This window comes from Phocoena sinus, chromosome 1 (assembly GCF_008692025.1).
Source record: "Phocoena sinus isolate mPhoSin1 chromosome 1, mPhoSin1.pri, whole genome shotgun sequence".
Lineage (NCBI taxonomy): Eukaryota > Metazoa > Chordata > Mammalia > Artiodactyla > Phocoenidae > Phocoena > Phocoena sinus.
In genome coordinates this window covers 19,032,264-19,055,155 of record NC_045763.1, presented here as the reverse complement: position 1 = coordinate 19,055,155, position 22,892 = coordinate 19,032,264, and the positions used below count along the sequence as shown (strand labels likewise).

The 22,892-nt window shown below is 53.9% G+C and overlaps 2 protein-coding genes across 2 annotated transcripts in view; one reads left to right on the top strand and one right to left on the bottom strand.

The window, feature by feature from the left end:
• The window catches only part of STPG1 (sperm tail PG-rich repeat containing 1), a 51,029-nt gene extending 49,964 nt beyond the window's left edge, over positions 1-1,065 (top strand). Inside the window, exon 10 of the mRNA XM_032644660.1 lies at positions 989-1,065. Within this exon, the coding sequence (XP_032500551.1) occupies positions 989-1,065 (77 nt within the window). The remainder of the gene's footprint in view (positions 1-988) is intronic.
• A 4,556-nt stretch (positions 1,066-5,621) lies between these two features.
• Positions 5,622-22,892, bottom strand: part of GRHL3 (grainyhead like transcription factor 3) — a 35,528-nt gene continuing 18,257 nt past the window's right edge. The window contains exons 6-16 of the mRNA XM_032642325.1: positions 22,674-22,827; positions 22,358-22,469; positions 20,859-20,953; positions 18,451-18,609; positions 17,781-17,859; positions 17,526-17,659; positions 15,782-15,816; positions 14,500-14,588; positions 13,563-13,648; positions 11,063-11,127; positions 5,622-6,579 (exon numbers count right to left, since the gene is read on the bottom strand). Of these exons, the coding sequence (XP_032498216.1) occupies positions 6,465-6,579; positions 11,063-11,127; positions 13,563-13,648; positions 14,500-14,588; positions 15,782-15,816; positions 17,526-17,659; positions 17,781-17,859; positions 18,451-18,609; positions 20,859-20,953; positions 22,358-22,469; positions 22,674-22,827 (1,123 nt within the window). The 3' untranslated portion in view covers positions 5,622-6,464. The remainder of the gene's footprint in view (positions 6,580-11,062; positions 11,128-13,562; positions 13,649-14,499; positions 14,589-15,781; positions 15,817-17,525; positions 17,660-17,780; positions 17,860-18,450; positions 18,610-20,858; positions 20,954-22,357; positions 22,470-22,673; positions 22,828-22,892) is intronic.

The window sequence follows — 22,892 nt, the reverse complement described above, 5'->3', positions numbered from 1 at the left end:
AATGAGCATCGCTGATGCTCCCACCCTGCGGAGGCAAAGATGACTGAGGCTCAGTGCTGGCCCCCGAGGCGTCCCCTTTCCTCCACACACACAGGTGAGTAAAATGTAAGGCAGGCGGGACAGGGAGAATATCATTCTCATGGCTCTGTCCTTGGAAACGTAGTGATAAGCCAATAAGGTGGTACAGGTTTGACCTACGGGTCATCTGGTCAGTCCAGGCAGAACTCAGCTTGGTCCCGCAAATGTACGAATGCCCCATGGAGTGGTGGTGCCAGGACCCCAGAGACCAGGCGGATCCTCGTCTGACCCTGTTTGGCCCAGTCCTCTAGGAGCTTTCTCCAAGCATCTTCTCCATGCGGGCACCTGGAGTGCAGGTACAGGCCGGGGCCTGCTGCTGTGATCACCTAGGCCAAGGTGGGCTTCCCTGAGGGCCTCCCAGAGTAAGTACATGCAGACATCTGCCTTCTTGGCTTCCAGTGGGCGCGGATCTACCTGGACCCCTCAGCAGCTTCCTGAGGGTGTACCGGAGGCCGTGCGTGGCCCTCGTGAACAAATCAGCATCAACGCGAGAGTTTCCAGCCACCCCAGGTTGTGGTTCCCAAGCCCTGCGTGGTCCTGGCTGCTATTGTGATGGCTTTCAGTTTTCCTGAAATTTCTGAACTAAATCAAAGCAAACCCGCATTAAGCTGACACCTTGCTTCTATAAGAGTGTTGCTCTATTCATTTCTTTTCAAATTTCCTACAAAACTCTTTTGTAAATTTTCTTCTGTTAAAAAAGTTAGTGAGTTGAAGAAGGTGGGCAGCCGGAGTTCAAGTCCCGCCTGGGCCAGTTCAGAGCCGGATGACCTAGGCCCAGTCCCTCCCTCCCTGTCTCCCCACATGTCAGGTGCAGGGGTCCCGCCGGCCTCACCCGCTCCAACGCCGAGTGCCAGGACCTTGAGAATTGGCCTTTTCTCTCTCAACAGTGTCTCTCTCTCTCCTCTCACAGCCACATACAAGCCGGAATTCCCTGGAAAGCAGTCCTTTCTCTACAATGAGCATAAGAAATGGATCCCAGTGTTGTAGTCACCTCATCCGAGCTCAAGGAGACCCCCCACCCGGCCACCAGCTGTCACCCCAGGCACCCCGGACGGTCATTCAGAGAGCGCCCATCTCGTGTGTGACGGCTGATGACTTGGGACGTCCTTGCCCCCTGCCTGGTGTTACAGCTGGCCTGCCGTGCTTGTCCTTGTCCTGAGCTGCCCCCCCGGAACGTGGACCCCCACCCCACGGACCCCCGTGGATTCCTGAGCAGACAGAGCCCCCTGGGTTACTTGGCCACGTGCCCTCCGGCCTGGCTCAGCCCGCCTGCCCTCAGCCCTCAGAGCTCGTGCAGCTCAGGATCCAGGAGGAGGTGGCCGACGGCAGATACCCCGTCCGGAAGCCGGCTGCTGAGCCAGGGCTCTGGGACCGCGGGGTGGGCAGCGCAAGGCTGTGGCCCCGGCACACTCCCACGCTCTGGCCTTGACCTCCAGACTCCTCCCGGAGTTCCAGGAGCCGGGAAGGCCCACGGGCACTGTGACAGGGACCTGAAGGGGTTGCCTTGCCCTCGCCCCCAGCTCAGCCTAGTGTCTCACCCTAGGAAGGTCATGGCAGCGTCACCGTGGTCACATGAGCTCATCACCCACTTTCAGGAGAGGCCTCCACATCCGTTTGTTGGCTCCGCGCACAAAGGGCAGTTGTGGGCAGGACCCTCTGGGGCCAGAGCGCTGGGCACAGTGGTTCTGAGGGACGCCTGCAGGTTCTTGCTTTTGCCCGGCCTTTCCCCTTCCCTGGCCTGGTCTCCGTCCCTCCCACCTCATGCTCAAGTCCAATATGATCTTTAATGGATCCTTTCTGGCCTGCCAAGTCGGTCCCCCTCAGCAAGAGGATGAGATTCTCAAAGAACCAAGAGGAAATGCAGTTAACCACACATCCGCTCCTTCCCCAACTATCCACGTGTCTTGGGCTTTTGTAAGTGGAAGCCTCTCGCGCAGCCTCCCTCCCCTCCGCGTGTCCCTCCCTTGCCCTTGGCTTTCTCCTTTGACTTTCCTCCGTGGCTGTTAGTCCAGAACTGGCCGCTGACTGCCTCTCCCTTCAGGGAGGGGCGGGTGAGAGAGAGGGAGGGAGAAGGATGGCACAACGGGTCCAGTTGAACAGAGTTCTCATTTCTCCCAAAAGCTGGCCTTGTTGTGAACCTCAGATTCCCACAAGTGCCCCACTGCTTCGGGATGAGCGGGAGGCAGCCTGGAGCATGGCGCCAAGAGCGACCAAGGTCTGGACCTAAAGGTGGACACCTTGTGCTGAGTCCGCTCAGGTCCTTAGCTTCTCCTAGAGGTCAAGAGTCAGATCCGAATTTGGAGGTTCAAGGTCAAGCACTTCCACGGTTGGGCGGGCAAGGCAAGGGAGCAAAACAGGTGAGGCGAGAGGAGGTCCAGGAGCTGAGGAGGCTGCCCATCTAAAGGCCAGCTACCTATTGCCAGATCTGCAGATTTTTCAGAAGAACCTGGGAAATTTTAAAATGTGAAACTTCCTGATCGGAGATGTTAACAACCATATTTCAATTAAAAATTTTCTGTTCAGGCTAAAGGAAACTCTTCTGCTAACCATCAATTGTCCACTTCGGCGCTAGAAATTCCGAAAGACCCCTTTAAGGCTGACACTTGAAGCTGCACCTTTCTTTGAACCCAGACTCTTGACAATAGGGCCAGACCTGAAGGCCTTGGCTTTTAGGTCCCTCTGACCCTAGGAGACCTTAGCAGGCCACTGGGCTGGAAGCAGCCGGCCCTGGGATCACTGCAGGCAGAGGCTGGCGGGACTGCATAAAAAACAAGACAGGCCGCTCCTCCCTGGGGCAGCTGGGCTGAGCACCCGCAGGTGGGGCCTGTCTCTATAGAAACCCCTCGAAGTGGGGTCAGGAAAGTGGAGAGTCTGGGAAGAGGATGGCCGGGCTGCTCTTGGCCAGTCGGAATCGGGGTATTCCATAGAAGACACGGCTGGAGCTGAGGCCCTGAGCTCAGAGGGTCTGTCTGGGTTGTACCCAGCCTCTCTGAAGATGTCATAGGCTGCTCACAGCCCTGTCCAGCCCTGTGGTTCTCAAGCCCCATCTGTATGGTAGGATCACTTGGGGAGCTGTTATAGAGACTGCCCAGGCCTGACCCTCAAAGTTCTGATCTGAGGTAGGGTCTGGGCAGTGGTACCTTTATTAACATTCTTGGTGTGATTGCAAAGTGTCTAGTTAGGGTTAGGATGTAGATAGTATTTTCCTAATGGGCATACAAATCACTTGGAGATCTTATTAAAAGATCTCGGGTGGGGCCCGAGAGTCTACGTATTTTTTCTTTTTTTTTTTAAATTGAGATATAATTGAAATATAACATTGTATTGGTTTTAGGTGTGTTTCTAACGAGCTCCCAGGTGATGCTGATGCTGCTGGCCCAGGGACCACACTTAGAGCAGCAAAGGTCTAGTAAATACACCTAACTGTGGAGCTCTTCATCTGGCTCTCTGCGTGTTCATCCAACCGCCTGTACACCTATTTATCCCTCCCTCCCTCCCTCCTTCTTTCTCCTCATTATTTGTTCATTCCCTCACTCCTGCGTTCCTCATCCATCCTTTTCTCCCCTCACTCACTCGCTGTCTACCGTGCGAAGCTACCTGCAGGCAGGGGATGGCAATTCCTCCAGCCACCAGCTGCGTTTGTAGTGACCCCCGTTTGGAAAGGACTTACCTTCACTCCTTTCACCTTTCCACTCTTTGAAGAAGGACAACCCCAGAATGGCTGCTGTCGGGCTCAGGAGCTGCCCTTTGCTCCCCGACCTTCTCTGAGGGCAGGACAGAATTTCCTCAAGCCTTTCAGAGCTCTATTTGCTTGAGGTCCAAATGGCCTTCCTAGCCATAGACAGCCTCATCTGTTGTCTGCTCGTGTGGAGGGGAGAGAAATGGGCCCTGGCATCTTGGCTGGAGGCCGTGGGTGGAGGTGGATGTGGAGCTGCAGGCCCCGTCCCTGAGCTCGGCAGCAGGCTTTGCACTGGTCCCCAGAGTTCCCCGTGTGCATTAGTCCAGCCAGACACTGGCAGGTTGCAAAGGCAGCAAGGCCTATGGAACGACGGCCATAGAGCAGTGGTTCTCGACCTTGAGTGCACATTGTAATCACCTGGGGGGGCTTTAAAAGTACTGAGGCCTGGGCCCCAACCCCAGAAATTCTGATTTAATTGCTGCAGGGTGTGGTCTGGGCAGTGGGGATAAAAGCTGCCTAGGTGATTCCCGTGTGCGATCAAGGTTGAGAAGATCGCCTTCCTGCTTCTGGAGGCTCTGGAAGGAAACGAACAGGTGTGGAACACCTCTGCGTGCCTGGCCACGTGCGGATACTCTGCATATGCTCTGCCATTTCACCCTCACGCGGCACCCAGGGGGACGTAGCAGCGAGGCCCGCAGTGGGCAGAGCAGCTCTGGGTGCTCCATGGGGTCGCTCCAGCAGTGCCGGGCAAGCTGTATTGGAGTCAGAGGCCACAGGAAACATCAGTAATACTGACCCTCATGTCAAAGTTTTGATATTTTATCATGTTCTTTTGGCCTTAATTTCAAAAAGCATCGCATTGGACTGTGACTTAACTTGGTTACTGAGCTCTCTGGCTCCTCTTAATTTTGTGCCTGAGGCTAGGGCCTCACTTGCCTGACCTGAGTCCTGGCCACAGGGCCTTGAGAATTAGGACTCTAGACCTCCTGTCAGAGCCGGAAGGCCCTTGGAGACATCCACGGTTTTCATACTTCTTTTTTTTAAGTTTAGTTCAGACGAAAGTTAATACGAGAAATCTTAGCGTGTAAACGAAGGAAAGCAGAGCTGCTGACTGAGTCTGGGGAGGATGCCTAAGGGCTGCATGCTGTCTCCTCCCCCACATCGTGGGGGCCTTTGAGACCCACCAGTGGACCGAGGGCTCCAAAGATGATAGCTACCCGATGACCCATTTTACAGCCAAAGAAGCTGAGGACTAGAGCTGGTGGTGTGCTGGTAAGCCAGAAGGGCTGAGGGAGGGAGGAAGCTCTGACTTGCCATTTGTTCTCTAGGGAAAATAAGGCCTTGACTTGTAGCATTTGTCAATTCCTGCGGTGTAAACACTCCCTCCAACATACTGACAGGACGTCACTGACCTCAGAGTCGGGGAGAGACGGCTGGATCGCGTCTGTGAGCGGTAGGAGCCGGCAACGGGAAAAGTGAGTTGGTCGAGAGCATGGGGGCGGAACTGGCAGGAGAGCGTGGTCACACGGCTCCCGGCCCTGGGCTCTGCCCACTGCCCCAGCTGTGAGGTCCTTAGCAAGGGCATCCTGGGACTTCTTCCCTTCCAGAGTCAGTGATCCTGACGTCATAACGTTCAGCCTGTGGGACCACACAGGACAGGCCACACAGGACAGGCCACACAGGACAGGCTGGGCATCAGGACTCGGCCACCTTCCATGGTGGCACCTCTGCTTCACCAGGGCCCAGCACTTACCGGCACCCTTCAAGTTCGAGGCAAACCACTTACAGGATAGAGAAGGAGAGAGGCCTTGTTTACTTTCACCCTCTCCTTCTGGAAGGCTTTCACAAAAGGAACTAGTGTAGCATTTGAAGGAATACATACATAGAATTTTATTACTAGATACCATACGAGTATACAAAATGCATAACTGAATAACAGCTAAAAAAAATAATCCAAGAAATGTGAAATACACATTTTTTGAAATGATAAAAACGTATCCATGAAAAATATAAAATGTTGCATATATATACAATATATACTTATATATATATAAAACATAAATGAAAATTGTAAATAAGAAATGTATACAGTAGTGAGCAGGCACGGCGGTCGTTTTACACTGAGGCCACTTCGTTCCAGTCGGTCGGCTCTGACTGCTGTCTGGTGTTGAGGAAGTACATCTATGAGGAGAATATATCCACTGCAGTGTCTTTCAAAAGTCATTTGCACTAGAAATCACGTGTTTTCAAGTTAACAACTGACCAAAGGGTGAGGACTCATTGGTCTGAAGTTGATGGAAGAGTCAAGAACGGGAAGAGTGAAGTCAGCTTGGGGAGACAGGGCCCACTTCCCCCATCCGAACGGCCGCCCGCAGGAGAGGGGCTGTAGAGAAGGTCTTCCGAGGAGGAAACAGCCTCTGGGCTTGTTAACCAACATGACGCTGTCTCTAGCTGGTCAGGCCCTGGCCGGAAGTTCAGAGAATAGGTTCAAGCACGAGATGAGGGTTCGGATCGGGACACCTCCCAGGTCCCTTCCTGGCCTTGACGTCTGTGGGTCTGTGACTTGAGGGCCTCTTCCCTCAGGGAAGGCATTCAAGTAACAGCACTGAGGCATGCGGAGAGGTTGTGTGTGGCGCGGGGCCACTTCCCAGCTGGCTCCTCGCCTGGGGTCCACTTCAAGAGGTCTGAGGCTGTGGGCGCCCAGGGCTCACAGCTCCTTAAGGATGATCTGAATCTTGCCGTCAAGCTCCCCCATGTCCAGCAGGAAGGCGACGTGGTTGCTGTAATGCTGAATGATGTTATTGTCCATGTTGACCAAGATTCTGGAAGAGGAGAGAAGGTGTGTGTAGGATGGGCTGGGGCCCTTGTTTACAGGACCTCTGAGTAAAGGGGGACAGTAACGGCTGCTACCTATCGGGCGCCCCCAGCACTTCAGGCACTTCTTGGACTTTCTCTCTGACCCGCATAACAACCCACAAGGTGGGCACTCACTGTCCCACTTTACAGGGGAGGACACAATTCCCAGTGGCCGAGCCCAACTCAAACCCAGGCCTGCTGGCAGCCACGCCCACCTACTGCACCAGATGGCCTCTCCTCACACACGAGCGTGGACGCAACCAGCACAGTGTGCCTTAGTCACCAGGCCAGACTGAGCACTCGGACGCGGACTGAGTTCAAGTGCAGGAGGCATGGCGGGTGGACCCGTGAGGTTTGGGTTCAGCAGGAGGCTGCGATGTGGCACTCAGATGTGCCCGCCTGACCCACAAGCAGGTGCCACGCAAGGCCCCCTCGGTTTCACCCCAGGAAGCTGCAATCTCAGGGATGGCATCGTGGACTTGAGGGGCTTGGCTCTCTCTCCCCACAGTCTTCAGGCAAGGACCTAGGCCAACCTGAGAGGGACAGAGCCTCTGTGGGTGTGGCCCTCTGCAGAGGGTCAAAGCCATAGTGTAGCCAAGGGCACCCCTCTAGGAGCTGCCTCCCCAGTGAAGGACCCACCGGGCTGTGACCTGACCTGAGCACAGCAGCTTCCTCTTTGTAATGGGGCAGGTGTTTTCCTCCATCCACCCCTCCATCCACTTCACCAGCATCTGCTGAGGTCTTTCCATGTTCAAGACCTTGCTCCAGACAAAAACAAGGGCCACATAGAGATCCTAGGTCCCGCCCTCCAGGAGTTTTGAATCTACTAGGGGTCGGGAGAATGGATCCTTATAACCGTATTAGCCCAGTTCATAGATGGGGTAGCTGAGCAAAGTCATTTGCCTGGGATCACACAGTTAAGAGATGGCAGAACTGGAATTTGAATCTGGACTTTTGTCTCTTTCCACTGCATAATTTTTTTAGAAAAACAACAACAAAACCCAAAACCCTATAATTATAAGTTAGGAAGTGGCATATAAAAGGAAGGGAAAATCCAGGGCTGGGGGAGAGTTCAAGATAGGGCAAGATTATTTAAGTGGGACGGGAGGGAGGGCGGTGAGAATCCCAGACTACTACTCCTGGCAGGTAGCCAGCCGTCTGCTCTCCCCGGGGACCCCAGGAGAGGCAGTGGCTTTGTCCCCCCACCCCGAATCCCCCAGACCAGGAGGTGTAATGGAGACAGCAGTAGGCTGAAGCCTACGGCCCACGTCCAGGTGTCTCTGCAGTAGCATCAAGCAGCCGCTGCTTTCTGGAAGGAGGTCTGGGCTCAGGCTCCGAGGCCTGGGTGCTGACTGCCAGCATCTAATTATAAGATCCTGCTTCCTTGGGTCCTGTGTGCAGTTCCTTCATTTCACAGAGGGATCTTTGTCTGGGAGCTGCCGGCTGGGAACAGACCAGAGGAGACCAGGGCTGGGGCAGAGGGGTGGGCGCTTTGTCGGTGATGGTGCTTTTGTTCGTTTCCTACAGTGGCATTTACTGAGTGCCCTACGTGCACTAACTTGAAGGCCTACTCTCAGGCAGGGCCTCCCAGAAGGCCCGGAGCGCATGCCCGCGCACAGGGGATCCCACACAGGCCCACAGACCCTTTCCTCTCAGAGGTCAATGACAACCGGGCCCTAGAGGCAGGGGCTTGTCAGGAGCCGCTGTCCCAGAATGGGGGCCTCCTGTCACTTGCCAGCTTCTGGCTGTCTTCTGACCTAGTTCGCATAGAACCCCTGGCCAGCCGCCAGCAAAAACAATGTAATTGTTCATCTTTCGAGCACACTCGGTGGTGCTTGTAAAGCTGATTGTATCTACCTTTGTCCAGAGGACTTTCTGGAGGGTTCTGTGAAAATAAGCGAAGCCGGTGGTTACAGTTTCCTGCTCCTCAGATGAGGGGAGCAGCAGATGAGCCTGCCTCTGCTCTCCCAGCAGGTTTTTTGGGGGATTCTTCTCATTTAGGCATCGCAGACAATCCCAGGCCTGAGGTTTCATAGCTGGGGTGTGTATGGGGTGTGGGTGCTTCTGAAGGGCCGCTGGGTGATGCCCCGGGCTGTAGAGCTGGGCAAATATAAATCTGCTGGCCTGGCCACGGCCTTTATTTGCACATTGCTTAGCGGTTAAGAGAACAAGCAGGAGGCAAGATAAAACAATGGGTGCGTGCACGGGCTTTAGACAGGCCATGCTCGCTCCTGCCATTACTAACTCTGTAACCCTGGGACTATCCCGAACCCCAGTTTCCTCATCTGTAGAAATAATCGTACCAAATTCAAATGGTCAACGAGATGATGCTTGGGAGTTCCTTAACCCAGCACTTGGCATGTAGGAAGTGCTCCACAAATGGAGGTTATTATAATTATAGTTGAAATATCTGGCTGGGGCTTAAGGGAAAGACTTGCAACTCAGCCAGTGGGGCTATGGGGCATCTTTGTACGCAATCATACACAAGGCATCTCCCAGCCCCTCAGCGCAGCCTGAGGTGGGAGCTGTAAGAGAGGATGGCAGTGGCAGGTGGGGTGGCAGCCAGGAGGTGTGGACACTGGCACCAAAGGGGAAGTGGGGCTGGGCTTGTCTGGGCAAAGCAGAGCCTGCCCTCCGCTATGAGGTGGATTCCGCTCCACAGAGCATGTGAGCTCCAGTTCCCAGTTTGAAACCGAAACTTGGAAGGAAAAAAATACACAAAGAACCCTAGACATTCATACAACCAAAACCAAACGATCCTTTCCCAGGGGCTGCAGGGCTGCACACCTTCCCCCCACCGCCGGTCCTTCTATGGGAGGCTGTGTGGGAGACAAAAAGGGGAGGGAAGGAGGCCTGTCTGTGAGGAAGGAGGTGGCCCCTGGGCCTGACTGGATAGCCCTCAGCTTGAGTACAAAACATGCCTCATTTTGCAGTCCCCTGAAAGAAGAGCCACAGACAGTAGCCCCAGGGCAAAGCCTGAGCACGTTCCAGGAAGAGCCGCGGGACTTAGTCTCAGGCTGTCCGGAGCTGGAGGGTCAGTCCGAGCTGTTCGGGGGCGGGGAGGGGCTGGGCGTGTTTCCCAGGGCCCTAGTCCAGGGTCCTCTAGGCAGGTAATGGCAGTCATGATTCCTCACTGCACAGGGGCCCCCATGCTGGGCTGGTGAAGCGACCTAGGCAGCAAGGGCTGCAGAGGCCTGGCTCACTGGCTCTGACGGGGGTGGAAGCCTGGGAGGGCTGTCACCACGTGGCCCTCCAACCCCACCCCCCCCATGCCACCCCTGCCAAGGAGAGATCTCCTGGGCAGAGAGCAAAGGCTACTGTGGTCCTTAGCACTAATCCTCTGGAGCCCGTGGCAGGTGGCAGTCACTGCCCGGCCCCCTGGAAGGTAAAGCTTTACTCCCTCCTGCCTCATCCAGACTTGAAGATGGAGGAGGCCTGTGGAGCATCCCTGGCTGGGCTCCCTCAAAATGACTTCCAGGGGGCTTCCCTGGTTCCCTGGTGGTGCAGTGGTTGAGAATCTGCCTGCCAATGCAGGGGACACGGGTTCGAGCCCTGGTCTGGGAAGGTCCCACATGCCGTGGAGCAACTGGGCCCGTGAGCCACAACTACTGAGCCTGCGCATCTGGAGCCTGTGCTCCGCAACAAGGGAGCCCGCGATAGTGAGAGGCCCGCGCACCGCGATGAAGAGTGGCCCCCGCTCACCGCAACTAGAGAAAACCCTCGCACAGGAATGAAGACCCAACACAGCCAAAAATAAATTAAAAAAAAAAAAAAATGACGTCCAATCACAGTTCCCTTGCCAGACTCATCGCCAGCCATTTCTTTCTCGGACCCTCTGATTCAGCCGGTAGCAACTTTGCTGGGCCCTTCTGCTTCTGTGTCTTTCCTCCACTGCTCCTGCCCCTCTGAACATTGCTTATCACCTCTGAGCCTCAACTTCCCTATCTATAAAATGTGTGTAATGGTATCTACCTCATGGTATGGGTTAAATGAGGGTTTAACCCGTGAGGGTTAAATGAGATAATGAGATAAGCTTAGCCTAGTATGTGGCACGTAGTAGGTGGTTAAGTGATGATAGTCACCCTCATCATTACCATTATAGTCAAATGACTTGGTTACCTTGGTTATTCCTGACATGTGGCCCTATGCTTCCCTCTCCCCCTGAGTAGGTGGCGTATGAAGACCCTTGCACCCGGCTCCCACTCCTTTCCTTCCCAACAGTGATCAGTGTCTGGTCTCTGCAGGTGGCCTTGGCCTGATAGGGCGCTCTGCACCCCAACTCCACATCGCCTCTACCTCTCCACAAAGCCAAGTACAAACACAGCTCAGCTCCGAGCAGCAGGCCTCTGCCAGGCAGGGCGAACCTGCTGGGAGCTCCCTGAGCCAACGTTTTAGAGGGAAAGGGGCAGGGTGGGGGTGTGAGGAGGGAGAGCTGTGCTGGGCACTTACCCCCGCTTGCATTTCTTGTAGACTTTGTAAATGTTCTCCTCAGGGAACCCATACTTCTCAGAGATCTGGAAGAGAATGATAGGAGATTCACCATCTGCTGCAGAGCTGGGCTTACGCCAGGCTTGTCTATCATGACTTTTAATTTCCTGATTATAAAATATACCCATATTGTAGAAAATTATAACTCATCCATAATCCTGTATCCCAGAGATAAACACTAATAACATCTGAGTGTATTCCTTCCTGTCTTTTGGCCATGTACACGGGTATTTTTATATCCCACGGAGATAGTTTTACTTATCATTGTATGTTATAAGCCTTCCCATATCACAGCAAACTCTTGACCAACAGCATGTTTAGTGGTTATAAACTATTCCAAAGGTCATCTGCCATTTCCCTCGACCCTTGCCTATCATCAGACATTTGCATTGTTCCAGTGCTGGGAGCTCCCCACTCACCAGCTAGCTGACCAGCTGTGCAAACCACTCGTGGAGATGGAAATGGTGCCTAGCTCATAGGGCTGTTGACAGAATTAAATGAATTGGTCTATGTAAAACACTTAGGACAGTTCCTGGTATGTACTAAATAAATGTCAGTACTCAAATAAGTGGTCATTATTACTTCAGAAGTGGTGTGGCAGGGATGCTCCTGTCCTGCTGTGGAGGGGGGGAGGGGTGGATAACCCAAACACTTACCCTTTCTAGCAGGAATTATTTACCCCATTTGATGGGTGAGGATGCTGAACTTGAAAAAGATAAGGTATGCACCCAAGGCCTAGCCTAGAACCCAGATTTCCTGCCCCCATCACATCCCAGAACATTGGAGTTTAGTCTACAGGTGAGGAAATTGCAGCTCAGAGGCCTCAGCAACCTGGCTGAGCTCACACAGCGTCAGCCCATTTCTCCCCAGACCTCCTGAAGTCTCCTGTGGGGCAGACAGAACTGGTCTGGTTCCAGTTCCACCACCTGGGGTTGCAGAACTCTGAACAAGTCACCTTACTTCATGGAGCCTCAGTTTCCTCATCTGTAAGATGGGTGCCATGATGGGATGTACACACAGGTGGTTCTGCACAGGAATTGAGACGCTTATGTCAAGGGCCCGGCCCAGCGCCATCCCTGGGGAAAGCTCGGTCAAATGCCGCTGGTTAGTACTACTGGCTGCCTTGGAGCTGCAGGGAGCGGCAAGCAACAAGCTTTAGGCTGAGGTTGTCCTCTCTGGGCCTTTCAGGAAGAGGAGCCGATTCAGCTCCTCAACCGGTCTCTGCCTTGACAGAGATCTCTCCAGGCAAGAAAAGTTCTTAGACTACTTATCTTAATGGCAGGCGATGTGGCTAGAGGCTATCAGGAAGATCTCAAGTCAATCTAAGCGAGAACTTAGGAGCTTTCTAACTATATGTTGTACAAGACAACTGCATTGTATGGCTGTCCCCAAAGCGATGAGCTCTCCATCCCTGAAGTATGCAAGTCAAGTGTGGGCACCCACTTGGAAGAGCCACTGAGGAGAGAGCTGGGGCACCAGATGGGAGCTGGCCCTTTAAGGTACCATCCAACCCAAAGATTCTGAGTCTATATTCTAGTGACATTAATGGCCTTTTGCGAGCCCAACTTCCTGGGGCTGGTGCCAAGCAGGGCTGATGCTATGTGAAGAGAACAGGATAACATAGCCGAGTGGAGAGAGCTTGGGCTGGAACCTCAGCTCTGTCACTTCTAGTTAACTTGGCAAGTCACCTGACCTAATAGTACCCACTTTTCAGGGCTGTTAAGAGAATATGGTGAGCTAGCAAATGCAGCACGCCTGACAAGATGCCTGACACGTAGTGGGTCTTCGATAAAAGGTAGCTATGTTATCACTTGATTCATTTTCCCTTCCCCAACCTGACATCTTAGAACCAGCTGGCTTTTCTGTGTGGTTCGACCTTGAAACACAGCTGGCCCTGGCAGAGGCTGTGTTTGCTCAATTTTTAGCTGAACCACAAAGCTGCTGTGGATTTTGTTCGGGGCTGTTTCACCTGCTCTCTGGCGGTTTGGGGGGTTGGGGAAGGTCTCCTTGCCCAGACACCACCTTCAGCCGCCCCAGCCAGCGCCCCCCGTCCAACCACAAGCTGGAGGAATGAGGCCCTCTGGGAAAGAAAAAAGGGTATCTCTGGGGCCTGGCCTTTTGGGGTTTCATTCCCATTAAAATAGAAACAGGTTTGCAAAGCCAACAAAAAGCTCTGGCCTGTCAGACAGCAGCCATCAGATTAAGGAGGATTTATGGTGTGTGCGACTCCCAGGGTGGAGCCCGGGTTCTGGCTGGGAGATAACATCTCAGAGGCACACCTCCACCAGCCGGGCCCCACAGGCGCCCTCAGATGGGTGGGACGGATGGGCCACCAGAAAGCCAGCGTTCCAGCATATTCCTTCCCAGAGTCTTCCTGTGGGAAATCGGAACTATATGGCGAAGAGTCGGGGGAGATGGGAGTGCAGAGAGGGCCGCGGCCAGGGTCCACAAGGCCTCTTACCGCACTCCTCAGGCCCTTCAGGTCCGGGGTCTTCAACATGAGGGCGTCAAACACCTCCTCAGTCTCTCTCCGCACGTACAACAGCACTGAGAAGCAAAGGGGTGGCTTTTAGTGGTGCAAGGGAACATCTGGGGGTGGGAGAATCTTAAAAAATATTATGTGTAACCTAAGATTGATTCCTGCAAAAAGAGCAAATCCTTGCTGAGGGTGTGTACCCAGCTGGGAAACACCCCACCTGGCTCTGTGGGTCCTACACACTTGCTCAGACTTTGCTGATTTTGGTGGGTTTGAATCCCTGCTCTGCCACCTGCCAGCTCTGTGACCCTGAAGAAGTTCTTTTAATATCATTGAGCCTCATTTTTTCCAGATGGAAAATGGAGGCAGCTCCACCCACTGTTTCACAGAGTTGTTGTGGGCAGTATTGATAGAACACCAAGTGGGGTGCAAGGCTCAGTTCCAGGCTGCTGGAAGCTTCTGGTCTTGCTTGCTGGTTGGTTTCTTCCTGATGGTCAGCTAGAGCACCCCTCTCTCAGGAAGTCACAGACTTACTGTGTCAAAGACAGAAAGCCAGGTATTGAAAACCCACCCCACTCCTACCCCCATTAGAGAAAGTGGGGAGGACCTGCCCAACAGCATGAGCCTGTTGCCTTACCAGCCGCCCCAGGATGCCCACATTCAACAGGGTCAGAGGCAGAAGCCCCCCAGCTCCGTGGCTGTCTCTCCAAGCACCCTGGATGCCCTCCTTACCCGCTCCACCCCCTCACTCAAATCCTGGCCCAGACCCAAACTCCAGGGAGTAAAGCAGCCCCTCGTGCTCTCCCCGCTGGGGTGGGCGCTGCCCTGGCTGCCTGGACCAGAATCAGTCTGAGGCTTTGGGGAGGCCACGTGGAAGGCTGGGGCTGGGATCAGAGGACAGATGGGGTGGGAGTGAGGCTACCTCTCTGTAGATCATCTTCCTTGGCCTGTTTGGAGGGCAGAGGCTCAAACTCCTCGGTGAAGGGGGAGCAGGTACGCTTCAGAGGCAGCCTGTGGGGATGGCAGGGAGAGAGCTGTGAGGAACCCAGAGTCTGAGGGGCCCCAGAGGTGAAGAAGACCCTATGAGGGTGGGCACAAAGCAGTGGGACAGAGGTTACAGGAGCAGGTTCTGGAGTTGGCCTGCATGGGTTTAAATCCCAGCCCTGCCCCTCACTAGCAGGGTGGCAGCCCCAGTGTCCCCATCTATAGCAGGTGCTGCCTCAGGCTGCGAGGCTGGAGGAGACAATGCACACCGCTTTTAGGACAGTGTGTGACACACAGCAGGCCCTCCATAAACAGGGACTATTGTTTCATCATCAATATTATTCTTTTTTGAAAGAATCAAGTTGGACGTGAGTCAGTGGGAGGAGGGAGGCTTGTGGATTTTAGAGTGAGTCAGACTTAGCTTCCAGCCTGCCTCTGCTTCCTAAAAGCTGTGTGACGTTGGGCAAGTCATTTCACTTCCTCTGAGCCTCAGTTTCCTCATCTATAAAGTAGAGCAATAACCCCTGCTTGCCTGACTCACTGGGACTGTTGTGAGGTGATAAGTGACATAATTTGGTGTGAGAGAACCTTATGAAAAGTACTTCTTGTTTATAAGGAGGAGACTGATATCAACAATACACGATCTTCATAAAGTACTTTCCCGTTTACAAAGATTCTATTACATGCCGCTTCTCATATCTGCCTCATTCTCATGAGGCCATTTTCCTCCTTTGACAGATTTCTAGCTGAAGCTTGAAGAGGTGAAGGGACTGTGGCTGACAGAGGGAAGGACATGGAGGTCCATCCTGGGCTGAAGGGCCAAGGGGCCCTGGCCACCCCCTTGGCCTCTTGGAGTCTGGTGGGTGTGGGGGGAGGGGACACGGGGTTGATTCCCCTAAGTCCTCCCACACAGCTCCCCTCCCTACTCTCCGAATCTGTACCACCATCTCAGAGGCTTTCTCTGTCCCATTTTACAAGCAGGTGTCTCGCCAAAGATTCTCCAACTTTTCAAACAAAACAAACCCATAAAAACTCAGGCAATTTCAGTGAGAAAGGAGCATGAGTCTAGCTTGGGGGTTGGGGGCAGGGTCTCAAGACTGCTTCCTCCGGGCCCAGCCTCTGGCTTGGCGGACAGCAAAGGGAAGGGCAGGCTGGGAGCTTACGAGCAGTAAAGGGGGGACAGGCAGGGAGGTGAGGCCCTTGGCTGCTTCTCTCCATACCTGCTGGAGGTGCCGTGTCCTGCTGAGGGCACTGCCTGCAATGAAGAGAAAGACATTTTCCATCACATACAGGAAGATGAGAGTAGCCCTCAGCCGCTGGAGGCTTTCTGGGGTGAACAATCTTTGTGGGGAGATACGGGGGAATGCAGTTTCAATGGCTTTCTAGCTCATTCTGCTCAGATGTGTCCCCTCAAGTGAGCTGAGACCTTGAGTTGAAAGGAAGTACCAAGCCCCAGTTGGATGAGTCAGGACTCAGTGAACACATGAGGTGCTAAGGAAAGGGCGGCAGAATCAGTGAGTCCCATCTGAGCCCCAGCAGGCCCAGAAGGGCTACAACTGCAGACTGTCCTGCAGCTGGTAACTAGGTAGTTGGAGCTGAGGCAAAAGAAGTGGAGGGGGAAGAGGCAGTCTTTTTGAACCCTCATGTGTGCCTGGCACTGTACTACCTGGTGCAGCCATCACCAGCCCCGTGAGGTAGGACACCCAGGCCCCGAGAGGGCAGGGTCCCTGGGGTACCACCATGGGGGCAGAACTGTGGCTCAGAACCGGGCTCTCTGCCTTCCCGCACCCCTGGTGCCCTCTCTCAGGCTCACAGGCACAAGCACTGGCGCCCCACTTCTTCCTGCCACAGGGAGCTTTGAGCCCAAGTGGTCATCTCCCTACTTGAGGCCTCTGGCTGGGGAGAGAGAGTGGGTTAATGCAGCCTCCTGTGCTATGGGGGCCACAGAACTACTTCAGGGCAGCGAAGGGGGTGTGGCAGACACAGAGAAGGCTTTGAATGTGTGCCAGGGCTGACCTCAGGACTGGCTGCTCTTTCAGCACCATAATCTATCTTATTGTTTGAAGTCACTGCACTGAACACATCCGTACACCGAGGGCCATTTCTGCAAACATTCCCACCTAAACGGTGGGAGCTCAGTGGAAGGCAACAGTCAGATTGTTTAATATGGAAGCAAACTCACAGACAGGCTCTGGGGTCTTGATTCTGCCACTGACTTGTTGAGTGACCTTGCCTGGAAAATGGGAATAACAGTCTCTACCTCAAAGGATGGCTGGGCTGGGCTGCCCAGGTGAGGTGAGGGGGAAATGAGACAATGCAGCAAAAGGCTGGGCCCAGCACCGCGGGCCGGTCAAGGTGCTTGGTAAATGGCTCCCTGTGTTGAAAGGTGGTGTAACTCATGGTAACGGGCACTGTTTCTGAAGCCAGGTTGCCTGGGTCCCAATCCTGGCTCTGCCACGTCCTATGTAATTTTGGTCTCAAAGCCTCAATTTCCATGCCATGAATCCAGGGAGAATCGTATTATCAACTTCACAGGGAGGTAGTGAGGGCTAAAGGAGATAATGCATGGAAAGCATTTAGAGCAGCGCCTGGAGTAAAGCGAGCGCTCACAGGTGTTGCTGTGACGATTATTATCCACCCAGCTTTGATGCGGCCACAGTCTAACTTGGGACTCTGATATTAGAAACCTGCCCTGTGTGTGCTCCAGGAGTGAACATTTTGATGGGTATGAGGTCCATTTCTTTATTAACATTCTTCTCTTCAGTAGAAAAGGCCACTGAAGTTATATGACATATATACATTTTTTTAGTTCCCTGGGACTCAATAAAGATAATTTGATGATGTCAGGACCTATCAACATCTAAATTGGCCTGTAATGGCTGAGTAGCAGGTCGCTCCCTACTGGTCTGTGCTAAGACAGCCCCACCCAGGGGCCACAACCCTCTCTCAGCCCAAGACCCTCACCCCTCCAGGTCGCTGCAGGCCAGAGAAGTGCACGTTGGGGATGAACAGCACTGGCGGGGTCTCCAGGTCTGCCTCAGGCCGCAGGTAGGTGGTCTCATTGCCCCTGAAGCCGGATAGCAGGGAGCCCTTGATGCCTGATGGGAAAAGGAAGGCATTGTGCCGTGAGGTCCCTCCATTTATGCCTCCGACCGCTGCCCTCTAGTTTCCTATACCCTTAACCCCAACCCTGCCCCGTTGTGACCCATCCCCACTGACCACTGTTGCTGGAGTCGGGGCACTTGACCTTCCTCCGGAACTGCTTCCGCTCATCATCCCGCATCTTCCTTTCCGCTCCCTGTGGGGGATAAGGGAAAGGCGGTCACCAAAGGTCTTGGGAGGGGCTGGCTGCTTTGCCTCTTAAATGTGGGCCAGCCCTCTGGTGTTGCTTTCTTCCCAGAGTGAGACCAGGAGATGGGAAGGTACCAGCACTCGGCCCAGCCCAGTGCAGCCTACCTCTGAGGTCAGGTAGACCACGAGAGACAGAGAAATAGAAAGACGGAGAAAGAAGAAATTGAGAGAGACAGAGAGGTGTGGGGAGAGAGGAACAGAGAGAGAAACAGAAAAGAGAAAGGGACTCGGAGAGAGATAAGAAGAACGAGAAATGTGAAAAAGACAGACAGACACAGAGAAAAAGAAACCTGAAGAACTATTTACAGAGATCTAGAAAGAGGTCTTCAGAAAGAGGAAGGGATGAGAGACAGAAATGCAGAGAGCAGAGGGAAAATATACATACAGAAACCAAGACAGACGAATGACAAGCACGCAGGAGGGACATTCAGAGAGCAAGAAGCAGAGACAGACACGCCCAGAATGGCTGGGGAGGATGCACAGCTGGGGGCCAGCCCTTCTCCCTCCCAGGGCCCAGCAGAGGGTCCACCGCAGCCACCTTGTCACAAAAGATCTTGATCTGGCAGACGGCTCGGTGTACCAGGCGCTCAGTGCCCGAGCCACAGTCGTAGGTGTCGACCTGCAGGTTCAGGGGGACGCCCTTCACCCCCTTCTGCGAGGAGAAGTCTGTGCTGAGGCAGTTTATGCCGATGAACACCTGGGGACAGAGGAGGGAGCTAAACAGCTAACCCGGCTCACCAGGCCTGCTGTCCCATAACCACCCTGTATAGTTATGGAGCCTACTGTGTGCCTGGTGGGCACCCTTAACTGCACAACGCCCCTGGAAGGCAAACATCACCGCCTCTCTTTTACAGATGGGGAAACTGATGCTCAGAGAGGGGTGGCAGCCGTCCCAAGGTGACACAGGGAATGTATAAGGGAACCGGAGTTCGGGCTCAGGTCTTCATCAGTGGACAATGCAGCTTCCACTAGATTGTCAAGGGCAGCCCAAAGGATCAAGGCCCTGGGAGGGAGACTAAGGGTCCTTTAGGAGCTTAAAATCCAGAGCCCATTTTTTTGCAACTCAGAGCAAGGAGGTAGAGAAGGGCCAAATCCCCCTCCCCGCCAGCTCCAGAAGACCGCTTTCCTGCTGGCCCTGGGCCACAGAGAGTGAGACACTGCCCCTATGCACGGCAACCACCAGCTCTAGCCATAGCTGAACCAGTCACCCCCATTGTACAGCTGAGGAAATGGAGGCTCTGAGCATGGATGTGACTTGTTAACGTTTCCACAGGGAGTTGGGCAGGGTGGCATGGTGGAATGAGCCTGGACATCGGGCCACTTAGACCTCTGCCACTCAAGCCATGTGGCTTTGGATAAGTCCTTTAATCTCACGGGCCTCAGTTTCTTTATCTGCAAAATGGGGACAATTAAACCTACCTCTTGTGGCTGTGAGGCTGGCAGAACACCTAGGGGGCTTGGATATTTTGTAACTGTTGTTGTAAGTGGGACAGTTGGAGTCTCAACCCGAAGCCTATGTGCATCTGATGGCAGTCTGGGGTCAGTCTTAGTTGGGCATCTCTTGGCAAGCTCACCTAGTGATTGCCTACTGCTGACTCCTCCGTGGGACCCTAGGCCAGACCCCACTCCAGGCTGGCCCCTGTTCCTTGGGGCATTTCCCTTGGAAATGACCCTGACTTGCACAAGTGGGGGTGGGGTGTGGTACCTCAGCAGACCCCCTTCCTTCCCTGGCTGGGGGGGGCCAGGCCCACAGGTGCATGCCAGACATACCTCCCCCTCAGCCAGCTCAGCCCTAATGCAGCCCCCACCCAGCACACGCCTGAGAAAGACCCAAGCCTGGGGGCTTAAGAGGCTGTGAGAAAATCCCAACCGAAACCCACCTCTCCCTTCCCACGAAACTCATTCCCCCCCTCCCTGAACTGGAGGCCCCAGCTCCTCCCCCAGTCCCTGGTGTCTGTTTGAATAATAATAATCCCTCGCCTTTGTGCCTCCCTTTGTTGTTTTCAGAGTCCCTTCACCTCCATTTTCTCCAGGCAGCCTGGACCGCCCCATGAGGCAAGCCAGGGAGACAGGGATTAGGTCCCCAGTTTTTCTAGGCCAGAAAGGCCCTTGCCAAGAGCCAGACCCAACCTTGGTCTGATGGGGTAAGTCTGGCCCAGGTAGGTGAAGGGACAGGCCCAGGGTTACCCAACTCGAGTACCCAACACACAGACTATTGCCCTTTCCACGATGCCACTTGTCCAAACAGAAAACCAAGACACAGAGGGACACTGCAGCACAGGTGACTTCAAGTCTGGTCTCAAGCACTAAACAGCTTAATCACTGGTGTGCAAAAAAATCACCAGAGGCTCCATTTCTCAGGCGTCTCCGATGGGCCTGGCATCGGGCCTGTCCCTTTGACGTGCGTGATCTCATAGGATCTTCACCACAACTCTAGGAGGCAGATTATTCTTCCCTTCCTGTGCGCTCAGGAAGTGAGGTCATGGGTTTAAGCCCTCATCTACCAGACTCCAGAACACTTCTCCTGCAACACTCTGCACTAGCCCACAAGTCAGGAAACCTGGCGTCAGCGGCAGCTTGCTGTGTGGCCTCGCACAGGCTTAGTTTTCCTATCTGGTAAATAGGTGGATTGGATTAATTAACAACAGCCACCGCTCATGTGCCAGGCTGTGCTCTACCTTTTCCTTATCTCACCCGATCCTCACGCCAACCTATCAGTCGGTGCTATGGTTACACCCCAATTTTTAGCTAAGGCATCTGTCCAAGGTCACAGAGCTGGGAAATGGGCCTAGCGTTTCTGGCTTCTCCACCACTATGTATCCTGCCTCCTCCACTGGTGCCCTCATCGGAGCAGCTGCCACAATCCTAGGTACAGGTAAGGCCTTTTCCCAGGATGGGGACTTCCTGGCAGCCTAGCCCCATCCTGGCCATGACCCCAGCACTGACCTTGGCCTCCTCGTTGACGTTCCACACGAAGGACAGTGCATTATAGGCCACCTCCTCGATGTGTTGCACAGTGTTGAAGTTTTCTTTGCAGTCAGCTGAAACCACAGGAGACCAGAAGGAGAGTCAGAAGGGAAGGGATTTGGGGGCCCCATGGGGAGGGGTCATTTAGGGGGTGGCCTTTGTTCTTGGCAGGGACTTGTATCCTCTCCCCCAAGGACCATGCTTCAATGCAGGGAGGAAATTAGTAATTGTGCCCTGGGCTACAGGTGGAAAAACTGAGGTCCAGTCTGAGAAGCAGATCTGTCCAAACTCCAGAGGGACTCCTTAACTTTGCCAACTAGGCCAGGGCCCTCATGATTTTGTGGTGGAGCTTATACTTTTCATGGGATTGTGATTTAGGACATCTCCCAGACAAAGCAGTAGTAGCAGTAGTAATAATCGCAGTAACAGTGGCAGTAATAGCCATAGTAAAAGCCGTAGTACCAGTACTACTAGTATTGAACTAGTCATATTAAATAAATGATAGTACCACTGTCATTTATGGAACATTTACAATATGGCAAGCCTTCAGTTAATCCTCACAACAATGCTATGAATATTCAGCTTACACATGAAGAAAATAAAGCTCAGAGAAGTTTGGTCACTTGCCCAGGGTCACACAGCTAATAAAAGGTAGAGTAAGGACTGGAGTCCGGCTCTGTCTGTCTCCTGAACCCAGGCTCCTAACCACTTTACTAACTGGCCTCTCAGATAAGTCACTGAATCATACCTATTTGTATTATGTTCTCTAGTACACGTGGCTCCAAGGCAGAAACAGCACTGTAGGCAGGCAGGGCAGCTGCCGTTTTCCCAGTTGACAGCTGAGGAAACCAAGGCCCAGGAAGGGGAGGTGACACAGGTCACACAGCCAGGAAGAGAGTGATAGAGCCAGAACCTGGAGATCTGAGGATGGACTGTGCCTCCCACTCATCTCGGGGCCCGGAACAAGGTGGCACACACAGAAGGCCTTTCCCCTGTCCCTTTCCCTCTGACAAAGCCCAAAGGTTCCAGCTTCCAAGGCAGAACTGCCCTTGCACTGTGCTTCAAGCCTTCCAAATCACCCACTGCCTGCACTGTTATGCATTTGTGTCTCAATTGGCCAAGCCCCCTGATGGGGACAAGCAGGCCAGCATCCCAGGGGTGTATTTATCTGACACTACTAGGGTCCCCAGGGTCCTGTTTATCCCAAAGCAACACAGAAAAGAGGTCACTGCTTCCAGCCAACAGACGCAAATCCCTGCAAACCCCACAGCATTTGACCTGGAGACTGGGGCCAGGCAGGCGGCTGGAGTCAGAAATAAATCCGGCAGAGGTCAGAGGGGGCTGGGAAAAAGGGACACAACAAGCAAGGCCTAAGTGGAGTGTGTGTGTGTGTGTGTGTGTGTGTGTGTGTGTGTGTGTGTGTGTGTTGTGAGACAGAGGAAGGGAGACTGGGACAGAGGGCTCGGGCGGGCTCTCACCCACATCGATGACCCGCTGCTTGGCGGTGGGCTGCCGGGAATGCCAGTGCTTCCAGAAGCGCAGCTGCTCCACCGGGCCCTTCTCGTTGTCGAAGACCACCATGACCACACTCTGCAAGCACAGCAGTCACTGTGACCCCAGCCTTAGAAGAGGCCCAGACAGTCTCATCCCTTGCCAGAGCCCGGGTCAAGTGGCCCGGCCCTTTGGCTTAGTTTCCCCCAATCCGTGGCAATGGGCAGTCATACAACAGCACCCTCTCCCTGGGGTCCCTGGCAGGCAGGGCTGACCCGACCCCCGCACCTACTGCCCAAGTACCTTGACTTTGCTGGAGGACAAGGCAAGGCCTTTGCCGCCTGCTGGGGTCCGCAGGGTGACAGGGTAGAACTGGCCCTTGTTGAGGTAGGCCATGGGTGACTCACCCGATTTGATGTGGATGGCTTTAGGGGAGCCCAGGGTATACTCAAAGTCACTGCGGGGAGAAGGGAGAGGAGAATGAGGCTGGGCTTCCAGGCAGGAGTATCCCAAAGGGCAGTA